We start from the raw sequence: 14,573 nt of genomic DNA on the forward strand, positions 1-14,573 counted from the left end.
AAAATAAAAAACATTGAACATTTTTAAAAAAAATAAAATTCAAAAATTAATAAAAAACAAAATTAAAAAAAAAGTAGTATCCATAAGCTTTAAACTAAGATAAAAAAACAAAGGTATAACATTAAAAATAAAAAACTACAAAAATTAACAAAAAATTTTATAAATTTAAAAAAAAAAAAAAAAAAAACGTTAAAAAAAACCGTATACAGGTAGAGTTCCCTTAAAAACACATACCCCCTTAAACACTACATGTATAAACTTTCAGCTCTGGGTTCCACTAATTTCAATGAAATTATTAAACAATGATTGAATCAGTATCTATAAACATCCTAGATTACAAACTAATTAAAAATTTACCTCTTTTACTATTTTAAAATCCTAAAAAAGTGAATACATTGTGAATATTTTATTTTTAAAATGGTTGAATTTATGCATAATGACCCCTTACTGTATAAAAATTTTATTATAAGTTTGCAGTTGTCTTATTTCTAGATAATGTTAGACTTGTTCTAATCCACCAATATAATATAAACTAATTTACAAACACCTAAAAATGTTTATTTTGCATTTTATTCGCAGTGCTATGGATGTAGTTTTTAAGGGGTCACTAGCTGTAAAATAGGAAATCTAGCTTTTAATACAATTACAATGTATATGTTGAATAAACAGAAGTAAGAAAAAAATAAGAAATGTATATATTTAATTCAATAATAGTATACTCTTTGAATAGCATAAAAAATCATATATATATACTTCTTAACACAATAACAATGTATATTTGGAATAGCATAAAATAGTTCTGAAAAAGAGACATGCAATAAACAAACATTTTATTTAAAAAACATAAATGAGTCATTAAAATTTGAAATGTTTGACTCAGAACAAAAATATTGTGTTTTTATTTACGATTTGGATGATGATGATGCAGATGCAGGAAGAATCATTGCCGGTTTCTTGTTATCAATGCGACAAGCCATTTTACTACATACAGATTTAAGAATAGAATGACATTGCGAACACTCCATTAAAGATTTTGCAAGACATTCTTTTACACAAGAGCATTGCAGTTTGCAACGATAAAACAGTTCTTTTTCTTGGAGCTTATGTTTCTCTTTCTCCTCTGAATCACAAATTTTCTTCTGTTTTTCTCCTTCGAGAGAAGCCACTTTTGAAAGCACATCTTGAGCCTCCATAGATCCGTGCACATTAGTGACCCTTGTTGTTTTTGTTTGATTAACCTCCTTGGGTTTAACCCGGTTTACAGAAAGTAAACCAGGCACTTCTGCTAAATTAAGGCTTTTTTCATATGATTCCTCAATAAATGATTGGGGCATTTCATACATTGATTTCCAATATTCGGCTGAACCATACCGTCCTTTCGTTTGCGCTACTTTTGACTGAGATCTTGGAGTTGTTGCTAAGGGTCCAGCTTTTGAAGTCACACTTCTTGTTTTCTTAGGAGTAGCAGATATTAGAGAAACATCATCAGTTTTATCAATAAGGAGAGCTGCTTGTTCAAACTTATCCTGTTGCATATCATCAACATTAAGACCATTCTTACTTATACCAACTCACTTAGCAGCTGATACGATATTGGCAGCAGATGCCCAATTGTTCCACATTGTTCCTAGGATATTCATGAATCTTTCTCGGTTTATTGTCTGGAAAGAGGAATAGAGTTCATCTCGCGTGTTATTATAATAGCGATGGAGCTGTTGATTAGGTGCTTGGTCAAGTAGCTGTGTAACTCCAGTAGTATCAGGCGGAGACACAAATAAATTAATTTGCTTTTCACGCAAAAAATTTTTGATGTTACTGACAGCTTTTTGTGGTGTCATCTGGCTCGTTATGCCTTTGCCAGCAAATATTACCTGACACAATGAAACCACTCCTAAAAATATAAATATTATATTTCACTTTTTAAAAATATAATACTATAAAAGCAACAATTTTAGTTGTTAAAATTGACTCACCTGATATTGAAACAAATGGGTTTATAGTTATGCTCTCTCTGTTTTCGCGAATCATTTTTTTACATGTCTCTCCTTTGCCAGCATAAACTAACCGAGCGGTTGTACCATCTACACCGTAGTTGATAAACTGTGGTGTTTCATCATGATTGAAAACTCTTTCGGTTGCAATATCACCGACCCATACATCTTTTTTTATTTTTTTATAGTTCTTCATTATTCTACAAGCAATCAGTTCGTCAGCCAAGGCATCTAGGTTAAAAAAAGTTATAAAATTAATAATAAAATCAAGTTACAAAAGTTATCAACGTACAAAACATATAAACTTATTCAAGTATAAAAACCAAATTGTAGAATGAAAACACTTAAGAATGAAATTAACAATAAATCTTTTTATATTCAGGATAAACTAAAAAAAATGTGATACCAAAATTTTTACCTAGATGAGCTGTAGCCATCTCCCTAGTACAATTTAGGGCTCTGTTCATTTTAACTCGGCCTTGCCTCTTAATGACAATATCATCATGTTCAGCATGCCATCTTCTCCAAAATGATTTCCCAAGTCTAAATAATTGGAAAAAAATGCTCAGTATTTTACATCTATTTAATATCTACTGTACCCTTCTACCTGTTGGGATGTAGAGAAAATCAATGTAAAGGATTAACTTCCTTACTTTCTATTTTGTAGTGCCATTTTTCCACTTGGTGATAGTTTTAAAAACTTTCTTCCACCTTTTCCATTTTTGTTCAAATGATCTCTGATTTTCAGCACATCCAAAATAATTTCAGAAACTTCTTTCTTAGAGAGTCCCTGGTGGGCTCTGTTTTTGTTTCTGATAAAACAAACTATTTCCTTCTCATCATCTGGATGTAACACTCTCAAATGTTCCTTTTTTACATTCTTGACTTTTCCATCTAACCTTCTGTCTATTGTACCACGATCTTTAATTAAAGGAAACTTACCTGTTTTTAATGCTGCCTGTCCTCGTTTTTTATTTTCTGTGCACCAATCTACTGCCTCTGATATTTGATTTTCTTTAGCTCTTATGTCCTTTCTGTAAACTGTTGCTTCAGCTCGAGTTTCTGGCTTTGTTTTTGTTCTACTTCTTTTTCTACCAGCAGAAATCTTAAAGTTAAACTGCGGTTTTCCCATACTATTATTTAATTTAAACACTAAAAATAAAGAAGATACATACTTATTTAATGATTACGAGCACAAAATAAACAGAAAGGTACCAGTTATAACCATTTAAACATTTCATGGTTAAAGAAGATCAGTATAAACATTTTCTCCGTTCCCGGCTATTCTAAGTGAGCCCGTGAAGAAATATTTTACCTAATGCAATCTAGTATTTACGGGGGAAATCATGTAGTTTTTAAGGGACTTTACTAACTAAAATGCTATTTTTTGTTGGACTAAGTTAGTCAGCCTCCTTGTATATCATACTACACGGATTTATGACATAATAAAAAAAAAAGTTACAATTTTCAGAAATTTTTTATCCATATAAATACAATTATGTTCCTTGTAGTTTTTAAGGGGAATCTGTGAAAAAATTAGAAAATTCACAGTGCTAATTCTCACCAAATATGGCAAACCAAGGATAATGACTTCCAGGGAAGAAAAACCCTATATTAGGTATTTTCAAATTGAAAAAAAAATTTTCAAATAGTTGACCTGTAACAATTGTACCCCATTTTAAAAATTTGCGTAGTTTTTAAGGGAACTCTACCTGTACTAAAACTCATTAGTTTAAATGCGTATGTTTTCGTGAACATTTATTTTTTAGTTGTTATAATAGAGAAAATCTATTATTAGTTTATCAATTTTAAGCAACCTATTAAGTTTAAGTGTTCCACTGAACGGCAAAAAAACCGTTTGCTGCAATATGTAATTAAAACTTTCTCTATTATCACTCTTATCTCAATAGACGAATTTTTTTAACTGATACTACAATAACTAATAGTGTTCCACCGTAGTGATTAGATTCACATGTTCTAGTTACGAACTTATAAAAGGACACTTTGGAGATTAGCAATAAAAGTCCCAATCCATACCGTTAGTCAACATATGTATACTGTGTTATATGTTCTTCCTATTCCATTTTAACGTCAACTACGCATTCTTCGAACAATTAAGTGAAATATAAACTAAATATAAAACAAATAACTTTACTAACCGATATAAAAAAATTAAATATAAAACTAACAGTAGGACTGAGCCGCTGCTTAAACTAAGTTAACTATAAAACGAATGATAGCACTAAACGATTTCAATCAGTTATAAACAAACTAAGTAAAATGCAATTAATTGCATCTAGCTATATAAGTGAAATTAATTTAAATATAAAACTAAGAATAAACCACAAAGCCCTTTAAAATAAATTAAATCTATCATAACCAAATTATGAAACGAATATCTGCATGAAATGTATAGACTAAACAAAACAAAAAACATATTCGGTATAATTTATAATTAAATATAAAACGAGTGTTAACAATTATTTCCGGTTAAAGGTTATACATTACAAATTAACATGAAATAATAAAATTAAAAAACAAATATTTTGAATAAAACAGTATAAACTATATTCGATATAAACTAAGTATAAAATGAAAAACCAATTTATTTTATACTTAGTTTATATCGAATATACTTTATACTGTCTAATTGTTTTGATAATTATTTCCCTAGCACTTACTCTAATAAAATTTTATCTTTTTCTCTGAGGCTTTACCGGCTCTATGTGGTCCGTAAATTTACTAAATTTTTTTCATCTTTACAATCTTGATTTCGTTCTAGACATCTGTTTAATTTTAAAAGTCTTCAGCACATAAGGTTTATTGTCTCTTCATTCTTTAAACTTTATTCAAATTCTGATTTTTCTTTTTAGTCTTACGTAATAACCTATTATAACCGCATTAGAATAACACATTGATAGGATTGTTTAAGTTTTTGACCTGCTGCTTTTTTTTTTTTTGCTATATAAATTTATTAAAGTCGTAAGCCATAATATAAATACAAATAGCAGGGACACAATTGGTCTTATCACCAAGCCCCTTAACCTATACCGTAAATATAAAACAACAAAAATTAAAAAACGTAGCACTATATAATATAAAACATTTTTCTAAAGACTTAATAAAATAAAAATCAGCGATCCTAAAGTCAAACTTTAACTTTTTGTTTTTGTGTTGGTTAAAAAAAATTAAAAAAAAAAGAAAAAAAAAGTAATTAATACAAAGAAACTATATTACTAAAAAGCATGCAAGCAAATACGCGTAATCCTGAAGCTTTCCTTTTTTCACCAGAATATACCTTGAAATATGTGAATAATTATTATAAACCATAATTTTATATATATGTTTTTTTTTAAAAAAAAAAAGAAAAAAAAAGAATTGAAGCAATAACAAGTGGCACAATCCTTTTCTAAGATCGTCAAATCGATAATGACAAACCACTAATTGTTGGGTAAGTTTAACAGTAGAAACCATTAAAACTTTAAAAAAAGCTAAGCGTTACGTCGCTCATCAGTAGTTTTTGCTTTAATTTGTTCTTAAACTCATTAGCCGTAGCAATTTTTTTAAGTTCATTAGTTAGTATTTTATTACCATAATTTTGGCCCAATAGTAGAAATTGAAAATTCAGTCGCCGCAAAATAACTTTTGGGTTGAATATAACTGTTACATGGCCTACTTAAATACACGGCCTTCTATTCTGCTTAAATCGAAAAAAAATAGAAGGCCAGTTAAAAAAACGTATATTCCATTATATGGAATATACGATCTCAAATGCAACACCGTAAAGCAGCAAAGTTAGTTCTTGGCAGTATAGAAAATTACCAACCATTTTTATGTTCAACATTTTGATGAAAGTTTAGTACACAAAGGAGCATCAGAAAAATGATTTCGTTTGTTGTATAATTTGAAGCCTGTTCCTACAATATACCCGGCCAGTATTGCAACAGCTTCACTTCCAGCTATGTTTATACCAAGAAAATCACCAACTAAAAGAATTTTTCAAGAAGATGAATATCAGAAGTTTTTGTCAAATGATATTATTGAAGATCTTAATTCTCTTACAGTTGCTGATTCACCAATAGGATATTCATTTTCCAAATTCGATGATTGTGTCGTGTTCCATAAAATTATTCAAAATGAACTACATATACCTGAAATTGCTGAATGTATTCGTATTGACAAAAATCTTCATGTCAAACTTTTTTATAAAAATCTTCCAGTTTCTTTGCCACCTTGGCTCAGAGTAACCCATCAATGTATGTTAAAGAGAAGGAGTATGCTGGAAAACTTCAATTCACATTTTAGCATCGAAAAAGAAAAGTTGTCTTCCATTCTTGAAGAACTTAAAAGTCACCAAATAAAAAAAAATCAAATTTATTCTTCAAATATGCTTCAATTTGCCTTGATGTTGCGTTACACATCATTGCAAACTTATCATTTACTGCTGAAGGAATTCCCTCTTCCATCTATATCACTGTTAGGCAAGCTCAAAGCAGGTGAAATTGATTCTATGAAAGTTTTGAAATTGTTACATGAAAATGGGAGCTTATCAAATGATCTAATAATAATTTTTGATGAAATGTATTTGCAAAAATGTGCAGAATATTCTGGTGGAGATGTAATTGGGATTAGTGAAGAAAATGAATGTTATAGAAGCATTGTTTCTTTCATGGTAGTTGGTATAAAAGAAAATACCTCTTGTGTCATCAAAGCAATTCCAATTATAAAATTAAACAGTGATTGGTTGAAAACTGAAATTCTCAGCTTGATTCAATCTTTAATAAAATATAGCTTTAATGTTCGAGGTGTTGTTTGTGACAATCATGCTTCAAATGTTTCCTCTTTTACAAAATTGCTTGATGCACATGGTAAAAAACCAGATGATTTGTTTATTAATGTACAATCACAAAAAATTTACCTATTCTTTGACACAGTGCATCTGATTAAAAACATTCGAAATAACTTACTAAATAAAAAAAGGTTTATTTTTCCAGAATTTCATTTTTCAGCTTTTAAAGATGAAATTCACGTTCAACCAGGAGAAATATCGTGGAAAATATTTCATGATTTATTAGAAAAGGACAGTCTGTTGGATGCAAGTTTGAAAAAAGCACCAAAAATAAATAGCAAAGTTGTCCATCCTGGAAACTACAAGCAAAATGTCACTGTTGCTTTAGGTATCTTCCATGAAACTACAGCAGCAGCAATAAAATCATATTTTCCCAACCGTTTAGATATTGCATCTTTCCTAACTCTTTTTAATAAATGGTGGACAATTACAAATTCAAAAAATTAGTTTTCTAATAACTGTCTTGGAAATGCTGCTATTATTAATGATAAAAAACCTGAGTTTTTTCGAGCTTTCGCTGAATGGTTAAATAAATGGAAAAACACCAAAATCCCAAATTTTGAGAAATATAAATTATCTCCTCAAACATCATCAGCACTACAAAGAACTTTATTATGTCAAGCTTCTTTAATAGAAGATCTATTGGAAGATGATTATAAATTTATATTGACTGCTTGTTTTCAAAGTGATCCGTTAGAAAGAAGATTTGGACAATACCGCCAAATGAGTGGTGGCAGGTTTCTTGTCAGTTTGAAAGATGTTATCTATAGTGAGAAGATAATCCAAATAAAAGTTTAATAAAGGAAGGAATTAAAATATTTGAAAATGATATTAATGATGTTCAAGATACACAACATGCTAAATCCTTGATGGATCAGATCAAAGAAAGAGATTATGATTGTGTGATTTTATCAGATGATTCGCGTGAAGTTGCTACTTATATTGCTGGTTTTATTGCTAAAAAACTGATTAAGAAGTTTAAAATGTGTTGCAAGTTGCTTTGTAGTCAACCATGTCAACAGGAGTCGAATGACTATAGTTATTTAAATAAATTGTCCAGAGGTGGGCTAACAACTCCATCACTAGCCCTTTTAGAATATGTCTGTGATAGTTTTGCTATGTTAGATCACGTATTTGATGTTATTTATCGATCTCAAATGCAACACCGTAAAGCAGCAAAGTTAGTTCTTGGCAGTATAGAAAGTTACCAACCATTTTTATGTTCAAATCACCAAAATTGTGGAAAGGAAATTATACACACTGTTATTTCAAATATTTATTTTAATAACATCAGAAAGAGAGTCAGTGATTCTATTGTTGCAGATAACATTGTTGCCTTTAAAAAAAGACAGAGAAAAAAATAAGAATCTTTTGTTTCACATTTTTAAACAGTTTGTGTAAAAAAAATTTAAATACTTTTAAAGCTTACTTTCGAGAATTTGTGCATTCTTATTTCTTGTACAGTCCTTGAATATCTTAAAAATTCTACTGACAAATATAACCCATGTCTTTCTATAATCATTTAAGTAATATATAATTATGAAGGTTAATAAATGTTGTGTTGTTTTCAATAAAAATATTTATTAATCATGATTACTATTTATTACTGAAAAGAAACCTAAAAAAAAGCCTAAAATTTTAGAAAGTTTAGTGAAGTATAGTATATACTTCAATTAAATCAACGCAAATTTTTTTATCCTGTGCCAGATTTACTTACTTGAAATTTATAGCTCAATAATTAAAATATTTTGAGAAAGATTGTCCATCCGACAAAAGATGCGTTTTTTTAACTGGCCTTCTATTTTTTTCCGGTTTAAGCAGAATAGAAGGCCGTGTATTTAAGTAGGCCATGACTGTTATTTGAAAATCTGGTTAGATATTTATTCTGATTTATTTTGAATAGTGGGAAAAATATTTTACGAGATAAATTTTTATTAATTTTGAACATAAATATAAGAATTTGATAGACATTTAATTGATAAACATTCATTATATTTAATTAACAAATAATGCTTGGGAGTGTATTTAACGGCCCACATTGGAAATCATTCTGATAGCATGCTTTTGTTTATTAAATAGTTTTTTTATTTTATTTTTATTTGTACTGCACGAGGCAATGTTTGAATAAATAAGATGGCAATGAATGAACGAGAAATATAAAAGTTAAAAAAATTAAAAAAAAAAAGATTAGAGCAGAATTTAAAAACTTTGAAATGTCACTCCCTAGAAAATATTAAACATTTCCTGAAAATTTGAAGTGATTTACTTCTGCTTCCCAAGATATCATGTTTACAATCAGAAAATGTTTTACACAATTTAAAAACAGAGAGAAACGCAAAACAAGATTAAATATTGTTGTCGATCCTATAAATATTTTATTTAGTTTATTTAGTTAATTTATCGAAAAATTAAAATTAAGTTGGGAGCAGAATTTTTATATTATTGTTATATTATTTTACGAAGAAAGGCAGAAGTAACACCTATATTCAAAAAGAAAGTAAGTTAAAAGCAAGCAAGTAAATTGATACCTTGTAAAGTGTTAGAGGGTTTAAGTCATAGTTGTATTATGCATCATTGAGTCAAAAACAACCTTATTACACCAACTCAGTATGGCTTTGTCAAACACAGGAAGAGCAAGAAAAACCGGTAATAATCACGGGATATTAATACAAATGCCATCAACAAGGATTTAGCGGTAGACATTAATTGTACAGACTTTTTAAAGGCGTTCAACAAGTTACTGCACGAAAGGCTTTTACATAAACTGTAGGCCTACAGCATACGCGGCATACGTTATATCAAGTCTGAGCATACGCAGCATACATTATATCAAGTCTGATAAAGTTGCACTATGTCTTCAAAAAAATCTTGACACAGCCGTTAACTGGTCTGAAAATTGAAAATGCAGATGGGCAAAAAAATAACTACAAATAAGCTTTATTATTTATATACAATAGAATCACACAATAATCAACGCAAACAACTCGAAACCAAAGTTAAAGAGCGTGATTTAGGGCTATAGTATACAATAACATTAAAGTAAAGTTACAAGCACGCAGCTGCAGCTGGAAAGATATAAATACAATTTAAAAAATTCAGCATCGAACCACAAAATGGATCAAGTAAATATTGAAAATATTAAAACACAATAAAAGACATATCTTCTTCACTAATCAAGTTGTTAAAAACAGAAATTCTTCATTAACTACCACAGTAAACGCACCATCGCTCAAAAGTTTTAAATGTAGACTTAGGATGTGCATTTTAAACATACTATTTACCACGAACTGTTTTTATTATGCGCGACCTAATTTAACTTGTATATGATAATTATTTATAATTAAATAAATATACATCCATACACACACATCCATACACACACACACATACATACATACATAAATATATACATGCATACATACATAGACAAATATATATATATATATATACATATATATATATATATATATATATATATATATATATATATATATATATATATATATATATATATATATATATATATATATATATATATATATATATATATATATATATATATATATATATATATATATATTTATATATGTTTTGTTAAATATGCAGGGAACCCTATGTAAAGATCTATGTGCTCATTTGAATTGCGCCATTTGTGCTACAATTCAGGAAGCTCAGGTAAGTCAAAAAATGTTTATGCTGCTAATTATTTGATAGCACGATCTCTGTAATTATAATAAATGCTTTGTTAAAAATATCAAACGAAAATATCAAAACATTGCGAGGGTCTTTGTGAAACTCATTGTTTTCGTGTAATAGTAAAACTGTAATTTCGAAAATTTGTAAAACTATTTAAAAAAAACATTTATTTGGTTATGTGTTTATTTCAAACTCTCTTATATTTTTGAAATAAAATTTTCTCTCCGAATAAAGCCCCATCATCTTTATAAATCTTTTTTTTTTTTTTTTTTTTTTTTCACTTACAGTAGCGTGCAAAAGTAACCGGACAAGAGCATAACTTGAAACAACTTTTGAATAAAAAGTCCAATTTCTTTCAAGTTTTCACTGAAATGTCAAAAAATTGATTACAAATCTAAAAAAATGAAATTTTACTAAATCTAAGCAATCTAATCTTAAAAGTTCATTTAATTAAAATTTCCGCGTGCAAAAGTATCCGGAATAAAAAAAAACTTGAATTAGATTTTTTTTTAAACATTTTTTAAATTGAAAATACTTTATTTTAAAGTAAATTGCTTTAATACTTTGTCGGGAAGCCCTTAGCATTAATTACTGGTTGATAGTGACAAGAAATTGAGTCCACCAGCTTCATAATCACAATAATTTGATTTTTCGCCATTCTTGTTTCAGAATATTCAATAAATCAAATTTACTTGCTGATTTTCAACCTGAAATTCTTCAATCTATGTGTTTCCATAGTTGTTCAATAGAATAAAGGTCAGGACTTTGCTATGTCAATTCCATTAATTGAATTTTTTTGTTTTTGAAAAAGTCTTTTATAAAGGTTGAAGTGTCTTTTGAGTCATAATCCTGCTGAAATATCCATCCTCAAGCCCTGAAAAATGTTCCACGCCAAAATGCTGTCTTAGTAAATGCTGAAATTAAAGAATTTTATAATGAAAAATGCGGTGTTGACACAATCAAACGTCTTTTGAGGTCTACAAATCTACTTGGAAGACGTCCTACAAAGAAACTTTCTATTTATATAAAGAATCGAAAAGCAAGCTTAAGATTTGCTAATGAACATTTGATTTAGGCAAGAAAACAGTAATTGAAAGTACTTTTTAGTGATGATGTTTATGTTATTTGGATCTGATAATATTAGATATGTCCGTCGACCAAAAGGCCATAAAAACGTTCCTAAATACCAGCTACCAACAGTAAAGCACAGAAGTCAAAACCTTATGAACTGGGCTAACTTGAATAGAGATTGTATCGGTCTTATCCATTTGATTGATAGTATAATAGACAAAAATATAGTTAAGAATGTTATGCTACCACATGCCAAAGACAAAATGCCTCGAGGAAGGATGTTTTAGAAGGACAATGACCCAAAGCACACTTCAACCCTTGTGAAAAACTTTTTCAAAACCAATGAAATTCGTTTAATCGAATATCCATAGCAAAGTCCTGACCTTAATTCTATTGAATGTCTATGTAAGCTCATTGATCAGCAAATTTCAGGTCGAAAACTAACAAGTAAACGTGATTTATCGAATTCTCTGAAAAAAGAATGGGAAAAATCAAAAATATTGTGATTATGAAGCTTGTGGACTCAATGCCTTGTCACTGTCAAGCAGTAATTAATGCTAAGGGCTTCCCGACAAAGTAGTAAAGCAATACATTAAAATAAAGCATTTTCAATTTAAAAAATGCTAAAAAAAAAAAATCTTATTCAAGTTTTTTTTTGTCTGGATACTTTGCACGCGCATATTTTAATTAAATGAACTTTTAAGATTAAATTGCTTAGATTTAGTAAAAATTCTTTTGTTTTTAGATTTGTAATTAATTTTTTGACATTTCAGTGAAAATTTGAAAGAAATTGGACTTTTCATTCAAAAGTTATCTTAAGTTATGCTCTTGTCCGGTTACTTTTGCACGCTACTGTGTGTACAAAATTACAAAAATGAATTTACAAAAGCGTAAACTTTTTCTTTTTAAAATATTTTAAAGCATTTGAAAATATTTTACAAAGATTGTAATTTTATTTATTTAATTGATCAACTTTTAAATGTAAATGGCATAAACCGGGAAAGATAGCATGACTTTTTTCTTCTACGTAGAAGAAAGGTTTAGGTACTTGCGCGTTTATAAGCCGGGTGAATAAAATGAGCAATTGCTTTTACTCAGTATTTGGTCAACTTTACATGAATAAAAACTTAATGAGTTTTGATCAAATTTTTATTCTCGTAAAGTTAAGCAATTTACTCAGTAATTGGTCAGCTTTACGTAAATAAAAAGTAAAGCCAAAATAGTTAAGTTATTATTTACGCAAAGTGGACCAATTACTATATAAAAGAAATTGCTCATTTTTATTCACCCAGCTTTATATCTTAACTTAAAATTTTTTTCTTAAATAATTATTTTATTTTTTTGTTTAAATATTTGTTAAACAACCACCATACAAGTAAGTAAAGATTGTTCTTTGTTCTCTTGAGTTCCAGCACTCAACTGCACATTTTAGAATTTAAAGATCCGCATCAGGAGTTATATATTTTAAGTCAATGATTTTTTTTTTTTACTTTGCATTATTTTCTATAGATTTAGTTTATGACTATTGCCTGAACTTTTGACGCATTCTAAAAAAGGTTGTGTAGCTGTATTGTTTTTTAACTGCGCCTTAACAATATCAAATGTAATTTTGATGTTCATCAGGCGAATAAATAAGCTTAGCTTGTTTTGTTGTGTAATTGTTAATATATCCTTAATAAAAAAAAGGGATAAGTATAATCTTTGCTGTATTTTAAAACAACGAGGAGTGGCTTCAGTGCGTTTCTTCCAACTATATCAACCTTTTACATTATTATTTTTTTATGTTCACAAAGTTCACGACCATAAGTTAATGTTGGAACAGCCAAAGTTTTATATAACTGGACAATGGAGTTTGGGTGAGCAAAACGGATTCCTGAATAATTTAAAGATTGGTTAATTACCCGGAAATTGGTTTAGCAAGTGGTATAATAAACAATCTTGACATCGATTTTGGAGTCTGTCCATGAATAATAGAAAAGTTAAAGAATTTTCTGAGACATTCTCTTAGTGCTTCACAGCTTGCATTATTTAAATTCCAAAAGCATCCTTGGATTTATTTAATTTTAAGCGAGAAAAAAGCGTTTTTATAAGTATATGCAATTTATGTTTAAGCAATTTTCAAAACTGTTGGCAAATTCTTTCGTCATTGAGTCTTTATCTTTTTTTTTTTATGGTGTAAAATTTCGAGTTTGTATCATTCTTTATATTTCTGAAAGTATTCCAAAAGGTTTTTTAACTTCTATTTTTTAACTTTTTGATTTTTATGTATCTTTTTTATAGGTTTTTGTTTTGGTGCAGATTTTGTAATAATACTACATATCTTGATAAGTCCTTCATCGTAATTTTCATTCATAAATTAATGACATTTAAAATTAATATTAAAGCAATCATTATATAATTGTGAAAAATCAAGTTTATTCTAGGCATAATTTGGAATGTTGTACTTGTCTGTTTTTTTTATGAATGTTTTTTTTCCTAAATAAGAGACGAATTCATGGAAAAAGCTATATGATCTATGTAAGATGCGTATTGTCAGTGTGTTATGGTGATACGTTATCTTCGGTCCAGAGCCTTTTGTTACGTACACTAATACTAGTTCATTTCACTTAATAAGTTCTGATGAAACCATAAAGTAGTTATTTTTTATTGAGTTAGCTCTCTTTAATAAATCATACATTCTGTAAGTAAAATTTGGAAAGTCGCCATGTACGTGACTTTAGCAACACCTTCGTAGTTATTAATAACTCCAAAAATTATATCTTAAGGGCTCTTGTATTCCTTTAGTGATAATGTATTATTACGCGACAATGAGAGATGAATGCCCAAAAACATAATGTTAATCTGATTTTTTAAAAGATTTATGGGCATGGTATTATCATCTTTATAAACAATAATAATGTTTTGAAACAAATGTTTTTGGATAAAAGTGCGTTTTCGCCAAACGATTGATCCTGCTCACTTTTGTT

General features: G+C 28.6%; 1 protein-coding gene and 1 long non-coding RNA gene across 2 annotated transcripts in view; one reads left to right on the top strand and one right to left on the bottom strand.

Moving 5' to 3' along the window:
• LOC136073744 (uncharacterized) overlaps nucleotides 1–14,573 on the top strand; it is a 36,751-nt gene that overhangs the window by 10,463 nt on the left and 11,715 nt on the right. Inside the window, exon 2 of the long non-coding RNA XR_010644373.1 lies at nucleotides 10,447–10,515. This is a non-coding gene — a long non-coding RNA (uncharacterized LOC136073744). The remainder of the gene's footprint in view (nucleotides 1–10,446; nucleotides 10,516–14,573) is intronic.
• On the bottom strand, nucleotides 1,567–3,290 carry LOC136092125 (uncharacterized). The gene is made up of 4 exons (XM_065819844.1): nucleotides 2,645–3,290; nucleotides 2,410–2,534; nucleotides 1,974–2,222; nucleotides 1,567–1,891 (listed from the first exon to the last, which is right to left on the bottom strand). Exons 1-4 carry the CDS (start codon nucleotides 3,121–3,123, stop codon nucleotides 1,572–1,574), a joined length of 1,173 nt encoding a protein of 390 aa, XP_065675916.1. The 5' UTR covers nucleotides 3,124–3,290; the 3' UTR covers nucleotides 1,567–1,571.

Source organism: Hydra vulgaris, chromosome 15 (assembly GCF_038396675.1).
Source record: "Hydra vulgaris chromosome 15, alternate assembly HydraT2T_AEP".
Taxonomy (NCBI): Eukaryota; Metazoa; Cnidaria; class Hydrozoa; order Anthoathecata; family Hydridae; genus Hydra; species Hydra vulgaris.

Excerpts from the sequence above, each read along its gene's own strand:
- LOC136092125 (XM_065819844.1), bottom strand. The coding sequence starts at position 3,123 with ATGGGAAAACCGCAGTTTAACTTTAAGATTTCTGCTGGTAGAAAAAGA. Across the intron at positions 2,535-2,644 it reads ATGGCACTACAAAATAGAAA|ACTTGGGAAATCATTTTGGA; the intron begins GTAAGGAAGTTA and ends CCAATTATTTAG. Across the intron at positions 1,892-1,973 it reads CCCATTTGTTTCAATATCAG|GAGTGGTTTCATTGTGTCAG; the intron begins GTGAGTCAATTT and ends TTATATTTTTAG.